Here is a 21,736-nt window from a genome sequence, read left to right on the forward strand (position 1 = left end):
AAGAGGAACAAGCTTCAATTCAGCGCCTTCAGGCAAAAATACAAATTTATGTACAACTGGAGTTTGAGCAAAGAGCATGTGGTTCAAACCTCAAAAATTCTTGTGTAGTTGTGAGAACTGGCTGTGAGAAACCCAGGTAAAAATAAGGCACATTTTATGCAAATGTACAAACAGGGTATGTACTACTTAATCTCTCTCTCACTGTACAACAAGTGCCTTTTCTATCTTATGTTTCCAGTAACGTCTCCATTTTTGTGATTTTAGAGAACCTTGGGCATAGAAGTAGGGTAAGAGGCCCAGGGTGAGTGTAAATTGATATTGCCTTAGCTGTGAGGGTAGTGAAGGTGAAATCACAACCAGGAATGACACTTAGAAAAACATGATAATGATATGCTTTCAGGTATGGGAATTGAGTAAGCCATGGGTATTGAATGAATGTATTAGAAATTCCTATCCTTCAGGGCATTTGAAAATGGATGGTAAAAGCTCCTTTGTTTATGCAATCTTAAAATATTTAGACAAAATGTGAAATTCAAACAACACTGTTTGGTGTTACAGAAATCAAATATAACAACTGATTTTTTTTTCCTACCCATGGTATCTGGAATGCCTGTAATTGGATATATGCAATCAAAGTGACTATTTTCATATCACAATAAAAAAAAAAAACCTTGAACTTATTTAAGGCATGAATGGGCTTCCCAGGTGGCAGTAACGGTGAAGAACTCACCTGCCAATACAGGTGACATAAGAGATGAGGGTCCGATCCACGAGTAGGGAAGAGCCCCTGGAGGAGGAAATGGCAACCCACTCCAGTATTCTTGCCTGCAGAACCCTTTGGACAGAGGAACCTGGCAGGCTACAGTCCATAGTGTCACAAAGAGACACAACTCAAGTGACTTAACTTGCACACAAGTCATGAATAATCCAAGGCATCTGTTAGATGCTATCAATATTATTTTTATATATTTGCATATTCTCATTCCTCAGAGGAAGAATCAATGTTATATAAGATAAAAGTAAACTACTAGTACAGATTTTCTGTAAAGTAACATGGATTTCCCACCCCATCCCCCATATCACTACGGTTTTTGCTCTAAAAAAATATTCTTCTTGGTGCTATCAGATCTTCCTCCTGGCATGACCATAATAACAAATGGTATACATTTATTTAGTCTCAGAAGAATTCCAGAAGATTTTTCCCAGGTGAAAAACAAACAGCTTGCTTCAAACTACCATAGTTCTTTTAGCTGGATTACTATGAACAATCTTATGATTTAGAGCATATGTCAATCGGTAGCTTTAATAAAATACATATTTTGGATTAAAGACATGAAAGTAAGACTCGAAACCATACAACTCCTAGAAGGAAACGTAAGTGGTAAATGCCTTGAAATCGGTCTGGGAGATGATTCTGTGGACTTAACGCCAAAAGCAAAGGCAACAGAAGCAAAAACCAGTAAGTGTGGCTATATCAAACTAAAAACTTTCTGCAGAGTAAAGAAAGCCAACAAAATGAAAAGGCAACCTTCAGAATGGGGAAAGAAATTACTTGCAAATCATGTATCTGATGAGTTAAAGACCAACCTAGGCAGCATATTAAAAAGCAGAGACATTACTTTGCCAACAAAGGTCCGTCTAGTTAAAGCTATGGTTTTTCCAGTAGTCACGTATGGATGTGAAAGTTGGACTATAAAGAAAGCTGAGAGCCAAAGAATTAATGCTTTTGAAGTGTGGTGTTGGAGAAGACTCTTGAGAGTCCCTTGGACTGCAAGGAGATCCAACCAGTCCATCCTAAAGGAAATCAGTCCTGAATACTCGTTGGAAGGACTGATGCTGAAGCTGAAACTCCAATACTTTGGCCACCTGATGCAAAGAACTGACTCATTTGAAAAGACCTGATATTGGAAAAGATGGAGGGTAGGAGGAAAAGGGGATGAGAGAGGATGAGATGGTTGGATGGCATCACCGACTCTATGAACATGAGTTTGAGTAAGCTCCGGGAGTTGGTGATGGACAGGGAAACCTGGCATGCTGCAGTCCATGGGGTCGCAAAGAGTCGGAAACAGCCGAGCAAATTAACTGAACTGAATATCCAATATATATAAAGAACTCATACAACTCAATATCAACAAATAAAACAAACAATTTGATTAGAAAGTGGCCAGAGCATTTGAATAGACATTTCCCAAAGACATATTGATAGCCAAAAGGCACATGATAAGATCTGCAACATCACTTAATCATTAGGAAAATGAAAATCAAAATCACAGTGAGATATCACCTCTCACCTATTAGAATGGCTGTTTGCAAACAGACAAGAAATAAACAAGTGCTGGCAAGGATTGAAGAAAAGGAAAACCTCATCCATTTTTGGTGGGAACATAAAGTGGTGTAGCCATTATGGGGAACAGTATGGAAGTTCTCAAAAAATTAAGACTCTTAGTACTCTCTGGTCCAGCAATTCCACTTCTGGATATTTATTCAAGAAATAAACAACACTAATGCCCAAAGAGATATGAACCCACATGTTAACATCCACATTACTAATATTTACAATAGCCAAGACAGAAACAATATGCGTATCCATTGATGAATAGGTAAAGAAAATGAGGTGTACATATAAATAATACTACTTTCGTAAAAAAGGAGGAAATGCTGCCGTTTGCTACAACATGGATGAACACTGAGGGCAGTACGCTAAGTGAAACAAGTCAGACAGAGAAAGACAAGCGCCATTATGATCTCACTTATATGTGGAATCTTAAAAAAAAAAAAAGATCTCAAATACCGAGAACAGATTGGTGGCTGCCAGAAGTTGAGGATGGGGCAGTGAAGGGTGGGTAGAATGAGTGAAAGAGGTCATATGGTACAAACTTCCAATTTTAAAATAAGTCCTGGGGTTGTAATGTACACGTAGTAACTAGAATCAATACTATGTTGCATATTTAAAAGCTGCTAAGCAGAACTCAAAAGTTCTAATACAAGAAAAGAAATTTTGTAATGATATATGGTGATGGATATTAACTGGATGGATATTGTGGAGATCGTTTTGCAATATATTCACATATTGAATCATGTATATCTAAAACTAATATAATGTTATACATTCATTATACTTCAATATAAAAAAAAATCATATCCTACTTAAAAAACAGAAAAGCCAACCCACAGGTGCTTGGGTCACATTCATTAGCAGAGGAAGTCACTGGAATTTATTCAAGGCCCGATACAATTTCAAAAAGTTATTCTCGTGAAAAAGAAAAGACTCATGTACACTGAGGAGCTCTTGAATGTTACCTAAAGTTTGTGATGAGTGTGCGATTAAAAATGTACTAAAATCCTAGGCAGCTTTCAGGCTGATCTAGGGAGAAAGATGGGAGAGATCATCAACATTTTCAATCATGAAAGAAAGTGGTATTGGGGGAAAGAGGTAAGTGGGGGAAAAGCCAGGTAAGTGAGAAGGAAAAATGTGTGGCTAGACAAGCGATTAAATAGGAAGGGGAACTTCCTCAGACTTAAAAGACTACTGCACCCAAGTAGATTAATCAATTTTGAAAGCTACTCCAAATGGTCACCACTGGCAAAACAATGGTTACAAAAAATATAGATAAGAGACGACACAATTTTGAATTCTGGTAGACAAGTGGATCTGGAAAACCAAATAAGGACATTAAAAAAAAATCACATGTAAAGAGTGAGATAGCACTGATTGTGGTCATTCGATAAAACTAATACAATGGAATCTAATTAGAGTTATAAAGTGATCAGCTTGAGAGTATAACTTAAATTTAAAATAGTGTTTAAGACTCCAGTTGGTAAGGACAATCTCCCTTGGCAGTACAGAAGATGGCAGGCACAAAGGGTCCTAAATGACAAATGACCTTTATTTACACCTTATAATTCTCACACAACATTCAGAGGTTAATAGATAACATTCCTTAGGCATGCACAAAATCTCTGCACCTATAAATGCAGAGATGTATTTGCACATCATTAACCATAGACTCTTCTCAATGCATCCTCCACACCAAGGGGGCATGATGAACACACACATAAACACACTCACACACATGAGACATCTGAGTCTGAATTAAAGAACATGATCCATTGCTCATTCCCTTTAATGATGGATAAAATTCTTACCCCCAAATAGTGAGGAGTATCATTTGCATTCAACACTTAGTTCCTTGCTGCTGAACAGATGCATAATGTCTATTTACATTTATCAAACATGAGAACAACAGAGGCGAGTACAACCGAACAGCATTTTATAGGAACCTAGTAAGAAAATTGACTTGCATGAAGCCAAGCAATCACCTTACAAAAAAATCTCTTGGGCTATAAAATTCATTTAAATATTCTATTCAGTTTAAAGTATTTCTTTAATAACAATTTAATATTTCACAAGATTAAGCACCATCTCACTATCAATTGTTTGCCTTTGGAAGTTTTAGTTAGATTAAATGAGCAACATATAAAAATATTTTGTATCAGTTAGGTATTTTAAAACCTTAAAAAATTATTCACAATTCAGAGAAAGCTTATTTTAATCCAAAGGTGCCATCATGGCCCATTTTTGCCCTAGAAGTAACATATTTCTCATCAAAATGAAGCATGATAGCAAAATCTGTTCACCTAATGGAGTCATCACCGCTCTTTTTTCTAGTTAAGACACTTTTTCAGTGAGTTTAAGTTCTGGCAAAATCTGTTACGGTTCATTGGGCTTCATTATCCCTTGAGTCACATAATTAAATGATCACATGAAATAAAAACATGGCAGTGCCTATCAATCAAAAGAGTTCTGTGTTCTCAGACATCAAGAATCAAAATGTCAAGAAAGATTGATTTTATAAGGGCCCCAGTTGCCACTGATGTGACAGCGATTTCAGTGACTAAAAAGGTAATTCACTAACAAGACCTGTAAGAATTTGTGACTCTAGCTGGCCATGCCTTCTTCAGTTCTTTACAACTCAAGTTTTAATGTCATATTGTCAATTACGTGCCATACTTCTGAGAGGAAAAAAGCAATATATAAAACCATCAGTGACACTCAGATAAAATTAACAATAGCAACTTAATTGTCATTTTGCCAACAGGATTGTTTTAATGACACAACCTAATCAAAATAACATGATTGCAATCATTCACAGGATACTATGTCAGAAGAACTTTTCAAACCTTAAATACACATTTCTGCCTGAAGATGCTCTAGACCTTCCATTGTCGGCTTTGGCTTCCAGCTCTGTTTGTTACACATTCATTACATCCTGTACTCAGGAAGAAGGAATATTTAAAACAAACTTCTTTTCCTTCTAACTATTGCAGCTGCTTCTACCAAGCAATAAAAGTTGCTAGAGAAATCATATATACACATACATGTAAAATTAGGGAAACAAGCTGCTTTATTGCCTCGACTTAAAATAAGCTCAATCAGTAGAAAAGAAAAACGTTATAATATACAGCTTGATGAGCAGCTGAAGACAAGAATATACTCAGACGCAATTCTAGAATTCAGGATATCTTACTCAGGGTTTGAATGAGACGAAAGACATTTCTCCTCTTAATTTTTCTAAACCACTGAATGAATAAGTGAAGTTTATGTGGGGAATGCAACCCAAAATAGACAGATACATAAAATGTACTTAAATATGATTCTGAGACTTTAAGGCAGAAAATGCAACATCTTGCTCCTGTTTAATTATAATTCATAAAGTGCTATTTTATAAATGCTAATTTATGAGTTCAAGGTTAAAAGATACTTTTAATCAGTCAGCAACAAAATTTAACTCAATGTTAACAATTACTCTTTAGGATAAAAATATCAACTGTATCGCAAAGCAGTAATTAGAAGCTAGATTAATGAAATTATAAAGATTAAAATCAAGAGGCATATTATCTAACACTTCACAGGTCAAAGGAAAGAAGACACTGAAAAGTTTTTTTGTTTTTTTTTTTTTAAATAGCCTTACTTTTGACGGTCGCCGTCCGGGTACAGTTGTAAAGGATAGCCAACTCTCCAAACACTTTACCAGGACCCATTGTGCACAGCTTCACGCCTTCTTTTGTAACTTCAACCTTACCATCTAAAAAGAAGAAGGAAAACATATCATTTTGATTTTCTCTCATGTTTTATTTCATATGTTGCATTTCTAAGATGAGAGAGGAGGGCCAGGCTCATTTTCAAAAATACAAAGCAGTTACCAACTAAAACAAAATCATCCTCAAGATGCAATGCAAGAAATGCAAATCTTGTCCTAAATTATTTTTTCCTAAATTAATCATTGATAAGATTAGAAAGGAGACTAAAAGAAAACACCAAAAAAAAAAAAAAAAAAAGAAAGGGATAGAAATAAAAAAGTCAAAATGTGAAATTACTCCAAATGTGATATTAGAAAACTCTAGTAATTCCAATTTTAAAGTCGTTTTGAATTTGCAAGGAAAAATTGAGTGCATATGTTTTCTACAGCACACTTCATATTGGGAATTCTCCTCTGAGTAAGGCAGCTATTATGCAAAGGGAAATTACTTTGACCCTTGGGCATTATTCAATTGCAGCTCACAGTATCTTTTATTTTTAAACATCTTATCCAACTGGGCCAAGACTGTTTTATCTGCTTCTCAGCCCTGCAACATGGACTGTAAGGAAACCAAACTACTGAATACAAAGGTTGAGGGGAAAGAAGGAGACACTGGGACTGTCGATATTCTACAAAAGATTTGGAAAATGAAGCGCTAAAGGAGGAAAAACTAAGGAAAAAGCGTACACTGGATATATATTGGTGCCTGAAAGTAAGGAGGTGCTATTCATGAAGGAAATTTTAAATATATATATATATATTTTAAAATTCAAAGCTATGAATTCAAATGTTTCATCACCTAATATAATGGGGGAAGAAATAACAAGGCAACACAGTCTATTCTATACTTTATCTTACCCTTTATTACTCTTCCCAGTTACTTAGCCACAGGCTGCAGAAGGGAAGCCTAATGCTTGGCAGTGGCTAGTGACTGAAAGGAATTAACGCTACCAAGTTTGTCCGAATGTCAGGCCTTCATACATTGTCTCCATGAATTACCCCCTTTAATCTATATGCTTCCTGTAATATTTAACTTTCTAGAGCTTTAGCTTTACATTTACTCCTTCCTTTTTAAAAATCGACCCACTTTTACCTAAGAATAATATATTTATGAAATCACAGAATTGTTCAAATATGTAAGATAAAATCTTATATATTTAAAAACTTTAAAAAGCTGAATTCACAACTGATATAATGTGCCACACACACCAGCCGTGAAGCAAACTTAGAAGTGATTATACATTTACACAGAGTAGGAAATGGCAATCCACTCCAATATTCTCGCCCGAAAATTCCGTGGAGAGAGGAGTTTGGCAGGCTACAGTCCACAGGGTCGCAAAAAGTCAGACGTGACTGAGCAGTCACGTGTAACAACACATTTACAAAGGAATTCCAAGTATAGACTATACAGACTAAGTGGGTCACTTAAAAAAATTAAAAATAAGACAGTCAAAAGTCTACTGCATACACTCAATGGTTCCAATGCCTACCTAAGCAACTTCCCTTAAAGTACTTAGCTTCATCTTGAAGCCACCCTCTTCATTTACATTCCTTTCTTTTTCCCTCTGTGTCTAAAAACAAGATTTGTTTTAAATGGAGTCCAGGTGCATGGAAAGCAGGTGGGCCTGTATGTGGTGGTTTTGGTTTTGAGGGGACAGATGTGGGGAAACAAATAAGGAAAAAGTCAAATAGGCAGAATACTTAGCACACTTAAGCAGAGGCTTACAGCCCTCAATAAATGGCCCAGTATGGAGGTTTTTATATGCTTATAATTTGATATTAACTTTAAGAATACATTGTAATGACACTACCTCAGATCATCATTGTGAGTCCCTTCACTGTACAGCAGAAACTAACACAACAGTATAAAGCAATTATACTCTAATAAAAAATAAATAAATAAAAACAAAAAGCTCCTAATAGTGTTCTAGACATTTTCCATTATTTTGCCTGGCTAACCTCAACAATGACTAGAGGCTATTAGGACTGTTACTTGAGGTACTAAAAATAATCCAAAATGTAGTTAATTTATATCTTCTATTCCTGCTCTTTTTATTCATTTTTGCTTTTTTTTTAAAAAATGTGATACTATATTGGTATTGTTTTTACTATGCCCTATCTCCACCAGGAAAGAAAAATAAAGAAACATTCAAGTTATTTTTATCTGAACTCTGCTAAACTGTTAAAGTTGTTTGTGTGAGAGGTGTTAGAATATTGGGTTAAAGAAAGCCTGATGGTTATTTATAGTTTCACTTGACTCTTGATATCACTCCTGCCATTAGCACGAATAGTTGAAAGCTTTATCACAGCAACTTGAGTGTACTTTTTATTTTACTTCAGGTACCACATGCCCATTTATGATGTAAAATGGGCTGAGTCATGAGTCCTAAATTTTGCCACATTGAACAATAATTAACCTACCTCTTGCTTTTGGGCACTACAATTTATGTACCACTTGAGGGAGATGGTCAGTAATAACAGATCCATAGTGAAGCATCCATGCTGCTGCTAAGTCACTCAGTTGTGCCCAACTCTTTCTGACCCCATGGACTGTAGTCCACCAAACTCCTCTGTACATGGAATTCTCCAGGCAAGAATACTGCAGTGGGTTGCCATGCCCTCCTCCAGGGGATCTTCCCAACCCAAGGATCAAACTCTCATCTCTTATGTCTCCTGCATTGGCAGGCAGGTTCTTTACCACTAGCACCACCTGGAAAGCCCAAAGCATTCATACTTTTATCTATTTTTATAAGAATCAGTAGTTTCTACAAATAAAAGAAGGTATTGAATTTATAAGAAAACCCAGAGTCTCCTGACTTTATGGGCATTTTTTTTTTTTTCCAACTAATCTGTAGTTTGGGGCCATAAGGACTTTCACAAATAAGACCAATCAGTTTAGAGATTTATTACTGGCAGGCTGAGACAGAATGGTTGGCAATAAGCTAATTATGCATATGTGCTAAGTTCCAACAATCTTGGTTGGAACATGCAGGACAACTTGATGGTCATTAAAGGGAGATAGTTGTTCTGTCAAAGGTCCCATCTAGACAAGATCTTCCATCTCCTTCGTTGTCTAATACTTTTATGATTTTGTAGGTTTGAGAACACAGTTTTTACATTATGTATTCTCTCATGAGGGTTTCTATGGCTGATAGATTCAACAGAAACATTTAACATTGCGATGACTGAGCTGTGCTATGATCAGCATGGGTATATTTTCTCTAGGAGAAAATATGCATATGTTATGAAACGATTACTACAATAAGTTTAGTTAACATCTGTCATCTCACAAATACAGTTGTTGTTGTTTTTTTCCCTTGTGATGAGAATGCTTAGAACTTACTCTCTGCTTCCTTGATGGATTAAGAATACTACTATATTGAACTTGCCTAGTCATTTTAGGTTAGGAGTGTGGTCACTTGTGGAAGAAAGTAGAAATCATTAAGGCTACTATGGGCTAACTAAAGGGAAAAAGCCTTCTCCTTTCTAGGGACAGATGACAGTCTTAGATATTCTTCCTTAAGAATATGTCTTATCAGTTATTTACATATGTCTTCTTTAAGTCAGTATAAGAAGGAAAAAGACAGTCTCACTATTAGATGATAGTTTATTCTCAAATTAAAGAAGGGCGGCAGGTCAGCACCTTATCAGTTTTCTGTTTAAGTTTGATTTCAAGTCCAAAAGGATATGGTCTCTCTAGACCTAAACTCCTGTTCTTTTGATGAGGTGTTAATTTGGATTGGAAATCATTCTTTGGAAATTTAACAAAAGTTTGTGAAAAATTGCCCTGTTTTACTATTTACTATTAGGTGAGTTTGCTTTAGTTTTTGTTTGTTTGTTTTTGGTTTACCTGTATCTTATTAAAGATTGGGCTTCCCAGGTGGCGTTAGTGGTAAAGAACCCACCTGCCAATGCAGGAGACATAAGAGACTAGGGTTCCATCCCTGGGTCAAGAAGATCCCCTAGCGAAGGAATGGAAACCCAACTCCAGTATTCTTGTCTGGAAAATCCCATGGACAGAGAAGCCTGGTGAGCTACAGTCCATAGGGTTGCAGAGAGTTGGACAGGACTGAAGCCACTTAGCATGCACACACATTAGAGATTAAAGATGAGAGAAAGAGAGAGAAAGAGATAAACAGAAGTGACTTCTTCCCTAAACCATGTGTGTTTTCACAGTTTCTGTAACCATCACATCCTTATAATGCTTTACATGAGGCCAAGCTTCCCATTCACAGAAGTCACTTTTCTTACATCATCATAGCAATAATTCTTCCTAGAAGCACAAAAGTACAAGTCATCCAAATGGAATGAAACTTAGTCTGAGGTATAAGAGGCTAGTCAAGGTTGAAGCTACATGAGTGAAGACCTCTGTTTTCTCTCTTTCAATTAGGAAAATCTGATTTCCCTTCTGGTCATGACTGCTATAAATACATTAGATACAATTTTTCATTACACTAAATTACAATTGATTGTAATACATATTGAATATGAAATAAAATCATTACCAGTGTACTTAATAATCAGAGAATCAAAAATGTAAGTGAGGTATCTAGAACTAAAAATCTCACTTACAGGAACTAAAAGAAAAAAGAGAGAGAGGTTAACATGCACATTAATATACGTGAAACTCATTTTTTGTTTTGGCTTCTAACTCTGAGGTCTTGGGCTTCCCTGTGTCTCAGCTGGTAAAGAATCTGCCTACAATGTGGGAGATGTGGGTTGGGAAGATTCCCTGGAAAAGGGAATGTGTACCCACTCCAGTATTCTAGCCTGGAGAATTCCATGGTCTGTACAGTCTATGTGGTCACAAAGAGTTGGACACAACTTTTCACTTTCACTTTTTGTGAGGTCTTAGGGCATATGCACATATCCACAAAGGAAACCTACATGAAGAAAGAAAATGAAATTTAAGCAAGCCAGATACAGAATATCATCTGAACCAGCAGAATGAAAGTCTGGAATGAGCAAATTACATTACAGCATTTCTGTCCTTAGAGATATTTAAGGAGTAAGAATTTACTAAACCTACTGTAGATGATTCAGCCATTGACCAGATATGAACAGAACTCTGGAAAGACTTCACAAGACAAGCATGATTATTCTATAATCTTTCTACATCTTATGTTTTGAAATCCTAGCCCTTTAAAGTACTCAAAAGGCACTAGATAAATATCAGTGGACTAATTCAACTTCTAGTGATGAAGAAAACCAAAGACAGGACAGATAAGAGATATTCACACATAGGGAAGAAATAGGAAGTAGTCTAATCATTCCCTGAATAACAAGAGTTGAATAGATAATTTGACTGTCTCAAGTCGAGTTTATTAAGCTCAAGTCTTGCCATTCACAATGCATTTTTGTTCTATTACTTCCATGATACATGAGCACCTCATTAGTCTAATCAATGAATGGCCATGTCTTTAGTTCCTTAGAGACTGGCAAATGACAAACACTATCATCAGTGTCAGACCTGTGGGGACGCATCATATGATTTTTGTGTTTCTTATGTAAAGTATTAAGTTGGGGAGACTTTTGGACCTAACACTACGGTTCCCAAATGGGCTCACTTTTAACCCTAAGGGCTCTTTGGAAATATCTGGAGATATTTGTTTGGTTCTATGAAAGTTTTGGAACTAAGGAGGTTCTGGCATCTAGAGAGTAGAGGAACACCAAACATTCTCCAATACACATGTGAGCCCACAGCCAAGCATTACTCAGTGCAATAATGTAAGCAGTGCCAAAGTTGAGAAACCCTGAAATGAACTATGTCCTGCTGCTGCTGCTGCTAAGTCACTTCAGTTGTGTCCGACTCTGTGCGACCCCATAGACGGCAGCCCGCCAGGCTCCCCCGTCCCTGGGATTCTCCAGGGAAGAACACTGGAGTGGGTTGCCATTTCCTTCTCCAATGCAGGAAAGTGAAAAGTGAAAGTGAAGTTGCTCAGTTATGTCCGACTCTTAGCGACCCCATGGACTGCAGCCTACCAGGCTCCTCCATCCATGGGATTTTCCAGGCAAGAGTACTGGAGTGGGGTGCCATTGCCTTCTCTGTGAACTATGTCCCATGTGTACAAAATACTCTACATTTAAAGGGACAATTTTGACTTCTACTTAAAAAAAGAATCTCTACCAGATATAAATTGCAAGCCAAAAAAAGGCTAGCACCAGCTTGCAATATTTAAGTAATCCATGTTGCTATTAGAGTAGAATTAGAATAAACACACAAGGCTACTTTACTGACTTATTTTCCCCAGCGGATGTCACCTGAAATAGAAGTGATTATAAAAATTTTTGAAGCAAGACTTACAAGAGTATCCTGCTGATAGTAGAACGACATCAGCATTTTTCCAGGCATACTTGAGACTATCAGGTTCTGACTCTACTGCTGAATGGTTAAAAGATCTGGGATAAGTTATTTAACTCTCTATGTGTCAATTATCTCACTACAAATTTGGTATAATAGAACTTAATAGGTTTTGATAATTAGATAATGCATTTGCGAAGACAAAAATATATAGGTTAAAAATAGTTCTTGAGGAAACTGTACTTCTTTTTAAAGAAAAAATACTTTGATAAGCAGTTTTAAGGAAAAAGAAGCAGGGTTCAAGATTTTGGTTCATAAGATTCAGGATTGGAAAGGAGAAGAGTGATAGATGAGCAGAGGCAATAAAAAGAAAAACAGGAGCAAGAAACTGGAGATTTCAGAGAAAGGGGCAGACAGGAAAGCTTCATGTTGAGAGAGGCTTTAAGATTTTTAGTAGGAGGGATGTCTAATGTACAATATTCAGTTAGTTGTTGCCAGAATTAATGCCCTACATTTCTCTCCAAATTAATCTGCTTCACACTAATTTCCTGTGTAAAGGGCTTGGAGGAAGATAAAAGCTTGAGGAAAGATCCACTGCTTGGATACATCAATAAACAGAAAAGCAAGGAAATGAAGAATGAGTGATAATGGGGAGCTGGAAAGCAGGAAACCCTCCAGTAACTATGTAAACTGTGTAATTATAAGAAACTAAGGACTCAGAAATTGGCAGATATTTGAGGGGAGGACATCAGTCTTTTCACAGGATGTGAAATGGGTGCTTAATCCAATTTCACCTAAGGCTAGGAAGGTTAGAAAAGAATTCACTGTGACCAGAATGATGTTGCTTCAATCAGAGATTATGTCTCCTTTATCTAAGTTCACCTAATACCTTTTAATGGCTCTTAGGAGGCAGAAGAAGAATTCTGAAATCACAAGTTCTAAACTAATATTCTGGTTCTCACTGCTCTTGACATGCCAGACCTTTAGACATTCAGTTTCTACACCAGGGCAATGGGAATAACAGCTACCTGCTTCACAGGATTAATATGTGAAATTTATGTCAGAGTTTGGTGTGTGATCAAGCTTTCTACACATATTAGTATCCACTAAACTAATTGAAGGGCCAGTCATTTAATCCTGCAGTGACTGGTTGTAAATAGATTAGTAAATTCTCATGAATGAATAAACGGGAGTGTTAGTGAAAATGTCCACTGCTGTGATCATGCTTTAGGGAAGCCTGAAGATTTTGTTTTCTATTGCCTATGTAGTCCCGAAGAAGAATAAACAGTACAGTTGACCCTTGAGCAATTCAGGTTTGAACTGCATGGGTCCACTTAGATGTGGACATTTTTCAATAGTAAAAACTTGAGTACTATTGAAATACAGCAGAAATCTGTGGGGCTCCTGGGCATAGAAGCCTTCCCATGTCCCTCCTTTCTTGTTTGTAGGAAAAAGACTCCAGCCTCCATGACCTTCCCTGATTCCCAAAGGGCAGGTTTGAGGAATTAATCAGAGAAGGGAGTGGATGCGGAGACAAGAACAGTCAAGAAACAATAGTATAGCCTTGGGGCAGAGTCCTGGTTCCACCTCAAAGATACACATAACAATATCTTTGTGTTCTTTACAAACTAAACCCTCCAACGAGTGGAGTTAGCATTTTTCATTCCAGAGAAGACCACCTGAGACCATACAAAAGGCACCAGGGAGCTCATCAAGAGATTATCTGAGAACAGATTCAGATCAGATCAGATGAGCCGCTCCAACTCTTTACAACTCCATGAATCGCAGCACGCCAGGCCTCCCTGTGCATCACCAACTCCTGGAGTTCACTCAGACTCACGTCCATCGGGTCAGTGATGCCATCCAGCCATCTCATCCTCTGTCGTCCCCTTCTCCTCTTGCCCCCAATCCCTCCCAGCATCAGAGTCTTTTCCAATGAGTCAACTCTTCGCATGAGGTGGCCAAAGTACTGGAGTTTCAGCTTCAGCATCATTCCTTCCAAAGAAATCCCAGGGCTGATCTCCTTCAGAATGGACTGGTTGGATCTCCTTGCAGTCCAAGGGACTCTCAAGAGTCTTCTCCAACACCACAGTTCAAAAGCATCAATTAAAGGAGTGCAAACCCTGCATATGCCTAATCTGATCAACAACTCTGCCCATGAACCACTGCTATAAAACTCCTTAAGAAATCCTTCTGGGCTTGAACACACAGTTTTCAAGGGCAGGAACCTGCAGTCTCCCCCTTTGCTGGGCAAAGCAATAAAGCTATCCACTTTTGTTGCTGCTACCACTGCTGCTAAGTCGCTTCAGTCGTGTCCGACTCTGTGTGGACCATAGACTACAGCCCACCAGGCTCCCTCGTCCCTGGGATTCTCCAGGTAAGAATACTGGAGTGGGATGCCATTTCCTTCTCCAGTGCATGAAAGTGAAAAGTGAAAGTGAAGTCTCTCAATCCTGTCCAACTCTTAGAGACTCCATGGACTGCAGCCTACCAGGCTCCTCCGTCCATGGGATTTTCCAAGCAAGAGCACTGGAGTGGGGTGCAATTGCCTTCTCCCCAAAACCACAGATATGAGAGGGACAATTACAAATTTTACTTGGATTAATTTATGCTTGCTAAAGGATCAACTGTAATAAAGTGTCAACCTCCCCCTCTACTTGGTAAAAGTATTTTTGTACGGTAACTTACTCTACCCAGCAGTACAATACATTTCTCACAATGCAAATTTTTATTTCATAGCTTAGATTACTCTTGATGTGACATTTGTATTTCTATCCCCTTTAAAGTAATTATGATTCTCTAGAGCATACAGCAAGCACTTGCCTACCTTCACATTTTTAAAAAGCAGACAAAAACAAAGAATAACCACACAGCCTGAAAAATACTCTGAACAGGTATAAAAAATAAAAAAAGAACTTACTCTCTCAAAAGCAGTTGTTCAAATGGCCTGGAACAGGTTAAGAATGAGAAGATTTGGTTTGAAAGTTATTCCCAACACAAAGAAAATGAACTTTGTCCTCGTGTATCACTGAGAACAAAATAAGCTGAAACTAGGATAATATTTTAACAAGTTAAACTGAGGGTGGAATAAAACTACTGAACACCCCTCTAGATGGCAGTCAGGGGAAATGGCAAATTCAAGTCTTGCAGTAAGAGAGATTTTATCAGTTGATACATGGGTAAACAAAATGTGGAATTCTGTCAAGCCATAGTAAAGAATGAAGTACTGACTCAGGCTACAATATGAACCAACCTTGAAAACATGCTAAGTGAAAGAAGCAAGTGATAAGGGTCACATATTATTGAAGCCAAGCAGGATCCTGTGGGGCCCTCCTAGGTACAAAAGCCATTCTAAGTTTTCCATTTCTCCTAGACCCTTCCTTAGTTTCAAAAAGAGTCAACTCAAGCAGTTAATGATTAGGAAAGCAAGGGAATGAAGAAACAAAGGAAAAGCAGTCAAACAAGAAAAGTAATGAGAACTTAAACAACAGTTCAGCACTAAGCAGAGTCCTAGTTCCTCCTCAAAGGATATACGTAACAATCTAGTGTATATCTTTGAACTGTCCTGCAGAAGCTAAGACCCTTACCTCGGTGGAAGATGCTGATCAAGACGACATAGACCCTAGACTGACTGGAACTAGAAGAAAGCCATGCACCCTGCATTCCTCATCCCAAATGTTTCCACCAGGGAGTTTGGGTCTTCACCCATTAGCTGCCATTCTTCTTGCTATTTGCCTGGCAATAAATATCGTGCTTTCCTTTGCCATTGTGCTTTCCTTGGCTTTACGGTGCTGTAGATGAGTAGACCCAAGTCTGGTTCCATTTATACATAATGTCCAGAATAGGCAAATTTGTGGGGAACTGAATGTAGATGACTAGTTGCCAATGGCTGGGAGACATGAAGGACTGAAGTATGATGGTGTAGGGGTACAACATTTGTTTTACAATAATGAACATGTTCTAAATTTAGCTCTGGTGATGGATGCACACATTATAAAAATACTATTAATAAAAGCCACTGAATATCTTAAATTAGAAAATCATATGGAATGTAAATTATAAAATAAAAAGGACCTAGCACAGGAACATGGTAATGGCTCAGTTTTAAGACTGACCATTAATGCCATGGGAGAAGGCAATGGCACCCCACTCCAGTGCTCTTGCCTGGAAAATCCCATGGATGGAGGAGCCTGGTGGGCTGCAGTCCATGTGGTCGCTGAGGGTCGGACACGACTGAGTGACTTCACTTTGACTTTTCACTTTCATGCATTGGAGAAGGAAATGGCAACCCACTCCAGTGTTCTTCCCTGGAGAATCCCAGGGACGGGGGAGCCTGGTGGGCTGCCGTCTATAGGGTCGCACAGAGTCGGACATAACTGAAGCGACTCAGCAGCATTAATGCCATATATAGGATCATATTATCCCTTATGAGAATGTTGAAGAATCAGATGATTTGACCTCCATTATTTTTCAAATAGCCTTTCTCTTACTCCCTTTAGGACACTCACACCAACATTTTTCATCAAGCATGACCTCATTTTCCTTCCCAAATTACCGTCAATCCCTTCCCAACTTCACTGAATGACTAACACCACCAAAATCATCATTCAGTCATGAGATCAATGACTATAAATCCTTCTTACTGTCAGCATACTTAATCTACTCAATTATATTTATTCCATAACTAGAAGCCTTTCCTAAGCCTTTGCTCACAACATAGAGCTCCTTTCCTGGATTCTTTGCCACCAAATAAACCAGCAAAGATATTAGAATCATTTTCCTTGATTACTGTTCTCATAAAATATCCCTCTGCTATGAAATTTACAGTAGTTTTTATAGAGTCAAAAATCAAATTCCTGGTGTTGTGTATCTAGTCTTCCCACAAACTAGGACCTTTCCTAAATAAACCCGACACTCAATCTTTGTCTTTGTCAGTCTCTTTAATCTAACTTCATGGTCCAGCTCAAAAGTTCTTAACCTAATAGAATATATTATATATATATACATATATACACACACACACATATAAATATATATATATACATATATATATATATATATATATATATACACACACACACACACCGGAGAAGGCGATGGCACCCCACTCCAGTACTCTTGCTTGGAAAATCCCATGGATGGAGGAGCCTGTTAGGCTGCAGTCCATGGGGTCGCTAAGAGTCGGACACGACTGAGAGACTTCACTTTCACTTTTCACTTTCCTGCATTGAAGAAGGAAATGGCAACCCACTCCAGTGTTCTTGCCTGGATAATCCCAGGGATGGGGGAGCCTGGTGGGCTGCCATCTATGGGGTCACACAGAGTCGGACACGACTGAAGTGACTTAGCATAGCATAGAATATATATACACACATACATATATATAAACCTAATATTGGTAATGTACAGGGAGGCCTGGCATACTGCAGATCATGGGGTCACAAAGAGTTGGACATGACTGAGCGACTGAACTGAACTGAATATATATATATATATATGCATGTGTGTGTATATATAATCTTTGCTTTTACTGACCTCTGTAAAAATGAAGCATTTCCATAGTAATAGGCCATACAAGCATTAACAGTTCTTGTGACTTTGTCACCAATAAAAGTTGTATTTTATATTATAGCTGTTTCAGAAATCTTAAAAACTGTTTATACTTTCCACTCAAACTCATGGCAGTTAATAGATACATTGTTAGGTATTATTTAATGTGTTAAAAATACACATGCATTAATGAATCAAAAATGTTTATTAAATTATTTTTATATAATGTTTCCTTAGTAATTCAAAAGCAGCCAGCCTTATGTACTTTTTGTACTTTCTGAAATGAGGTCCCTAAAGAGCAGAATTCTGCAGAGATACATAGTGCAGAAAAAGATTATTCAATTAGCCAGAGGTTCTTAATCTAGATTCCTCATAGAATCTTAGCATGGTATTAATAACTATCACTAATGGCCCAGAATTTGCATGGAAAGAGAAGACAATGTAGATTAAAAACCAAAACAAACACTATTCTTGCTGGTTGGAATACTTGTTGAAGCATAACATGGATTCTGTCTCACTGTTTGGCAACTGAAGTCAAATGACTCTGTGGACATCTGGTTTACCTCTCATTGTAGACTGCTAACTTACTAGTGTATATTTGGCCATAGGAAAGAAAGAGGAAGTGGTAGCTCTTCTAGCACAAATCCAGTAAGATAAAGGAAGACATACTAGATATACTGCTTATATGGAAACTAAAAATAGAGGCTTTATCTTGAATGTTAAACAAAAAAAACACTTTGCCTTAATACATTTTTGTTAATCACCCTTCTAGTCTATTATACCCAACTAACTGTATTCCAGACATAGGACTGGAAAAGGTCAGTTTTCATTCCAATCCCAAAGAAGGGCAATGCCAAAGAATTTTCAAACTACTGCACAATTGCACTCATTTTACATGCTAGCAAGGTAATGCTCAAAATCCTTCAAGCTAGGTTTCAAAAGTACTTGAATAGCAAACTTCCAGATGTACAAGCTGGATTCAGAAAAGGCAGAGGAACCAGAGATCAAAATGCTGCTGTTCATTGAATTATAAGGACTTATGCCAGCATGCCCCAACTCCCAGGACTGTTGTAGTCAGTGCCCCTGACCCTGTGGCAGGCCACTGTCAACCCACACCTCTGCCAGAGACTCCTGGACACTCACAGGAAAGTCAAGCTCAGTCTCTTCTGGGGTCACTGCTCCTTTCTCCTCTGTCCTGGTGCACATAAGGTTTTCTTGTGCCCTCCAAGAGTCTGTTATCTTAGTCCTGTGGAAGTTCTGCAATGAAATCCTACTGACCTTCCAAGTCAAATTCCCTGGGGGTTCTCAGTCCCTTCACCAGAACCCCAGATTGGAAAATCTGTTGTAGGCCCTGGAACTTTTGCAACAGTGTGAGAACTTCCTTTGTATAACTGTTCTCCAGTTTGTGGGTCGTCTGCTCGGCAGCTCTATAGTGGAATTAAAGGCGACTTCCTGCAAGAGGACTAAATCAAATGTCTTGTGTTTAAACAGTGGAAGTGAGAAATAGATTCAAGAGATTAGATCTGATAGACAGAGTACCTGAAGAACTATGTACAGAGGTTGTAACATTGTACAGGAGGCAGTGATCAAACCCATCCCCAAGAAAAACAAATGCACTAAAGCAAAATAGTTGTCTGAGGAGGCCTTACAAATAGAGGAGAAAAGAAGAGAAGTGAAAGGAAAGGAGAAGAGGAAAGATATACTCATTTTAATGCAGAGTTCCAGAGAACAGCAAGGAGAGATAAGAAAGCCTTCGTAAGTGAAGAATACAATGGAATAGAGGAAAACAATAGGATGGGGAAGACTAGAGATCTCTTCAAGATTTTTAGAGATACTAAGGGCATACTTCATACAAAGATGGGCACAATAAAGGACAGAAATTGTATGGAACTAACAGAGCAGAAGATATTAAGAAGAGGTGGCAAGAATACACAGAAGAACTATACAAAAAAGATCTTCATGACCCAGATAACCATGACGGCGTGATCACTCACCTAGAGCCAGACATCTTGGAGTGATAAGTCAAGTGGGCCTTAGGAAGCATCACTATGAACAAAGCTAGTGGAGGTGATAGAATTCCAGCTGAGCTACTTCAAATCCTAAAAGATAATACTGTAAAGTGTTGCACTCAACATGCCAGGAAATTTGGAACACTCAGCAGTGGCCACAGGACTGGAAAAGGTCAGTTTTCATTCCAATTCCAAAGAAGGGCAATGCCAAAGAACATTCGAACTACCTACAATCGCACTCATTTCACATGCTAGCAAAGTAATGCTCAAAATTCTCCAAGCAAGGCTTCAAGAGTACGTGAAACAAGAACTTCCAAATGTTCGAGTTGGACTTAGAAAAGGCAGAGAAACCAGAGATCAAATTGCCAACATCCAGTAGGTCACAGAAAGCAAGAGAATTCCAGAAAAATATCTACTTCAGCTTCATTGACTGTGCAAAAGTTTTGACTGTGTGGATCACAGCAAACTGGACTATTCTTCAAGAGACAGGAATACAATACCACCTTACCTTACCTGCCTCCTGCAAAACATGTATTCAGGTCAAGAAGCAACAGTTAGAGCTGGACATGGAACAAGAAACTGGTTCAAATTGGAAAAGGAGTACGTCAAGCCTACATATTGTCACCCTGCTCATTTAACTTATATGTAGAGTACATCATGTGAAATTCCAGGCTGGATGAAGCTCAAGAAACAAGACAGCTGGGAGAAATATTAATAACCTCAGATATGCAGATGATGCCACCCTTATGGCAGAAAGTGAAGAGAAACTAAATAACCTCTTGATGAAGGTAAAAGAGGAGAGAGAAAAAGCTGATTGGAAACTCAACATTCAAAAACCAAAGATCATGGCATCTGGTCCCATCACTTCATGGCCAATAGATGGGGAATCAATGGAAACAGTAACACTCTATTTTCTTGAGCTCCAAAAATCACTGCAGATGGTGATGAAATTAAAAGAAGCTTGCTCCCTGGAAAAAAAGCTATGACCAACCTAGACAGAATATTAAAAAGCAGAGACATTACTTTGCTGACAAAGGTTCATATAGTCAAAGCTTGGTTTTTCCAGTAGTCATGTATGGATGTGAGAGTTGAACCATAAAGAAGGCTGAGCACCAAATAATTGGTGCTTTTGAACTATGTTGTTGGAGAAGACTCTTGATTGAGAGTCCTGTGGACTGCAAGGAATCAAAACCAGTCAATCCCAAAGGAAATTAATCCTGAATATTCTTTGGAGGAACTGATGTTGAAGCTGAAGCTCCAATACTATGGCCACCTGATATGAAGAGCCAACTCACTGGAAAAGACCTTGATGCTGAGACAGATTGAAGGCAGGAAGAGAAAGGGAGGACAGAGGGTGAGATGGTTGGATGGCATCACAAACTCAATGGACTGAATTTGAGCAAGCTCCTGGAGACGGTGAAAGACATGGAAGCCAGGTGTGCTGCAGTCCATGGGGTCACAAAGAGTCGGACACGACTGAGCAACTGATCAACAATAACACTGGATCATAAGAGAAAGCAAGGGAATTCCAGAAAAACATCTACTTATGCTTCATTGACTATGCTAAAGCCTTTGACCTTATGGATCACAGCAAACTGAGGAGAATTCTTAAAGAGATGGGTGCACCAGACCACGTTAACTGTCTCCTGAGAAACCTGTATGGAGGTCAAGAAGCAACAGTTAGAATTGGACATGGAACAGACTGGTTCAAAACTGGGAAATGAATACAAGAAGGCTATATGTCATCACCCTTCTTATTTAACTTATATGCAGAGTACATCATGTGAAATGTCAGG

At 38.2% G+C, this 21,736-nt stretch overlaps 1 protein-coding gene across 4 annotated transcripts in view; it reads right to left on the reverse strand.

Annotated features, from left to right (window-relative positions):
* PRKG1 (protein kinase cGMP-dependent 1) overlaps positions 1-21,736 on the reverse strand; it is a 1,428,274-nt gene that overhangs the window by 891,322 nt on the left and 515,216 nt on the right. For all 4 annotated transcript variants that reach the window (XM_025274139.3, XM_025274138.3, XM_044935211.2 and 1 more), the window contains one exon: positions 5,973-6,086. In XM_025274139.3, coding sequence (XP_025129924.1) covers positions 5,973-6,086 — 114 coding nt within the window. The remainder of the gene's footprint in view (positions 1-5,972; positions 6,087-21,736) is intronic.

This window comes from Bubalus bubalis, chromosome 23 (assembly GCF_019923935.1).
Source record: "Bubalus bubalis isolate 160015118507 breed Murrah chromosome 23, NDDB_SH_1, whole genome shotgun sequence".
In the NCBI taxonomy this organism is placed as follows: domain Eukaryota; kingdom Metazoa; phylum Chordata; class Mammalia; order Artiodactyla; family Bovidae; genus Bubalus; species Bubalus bubalis.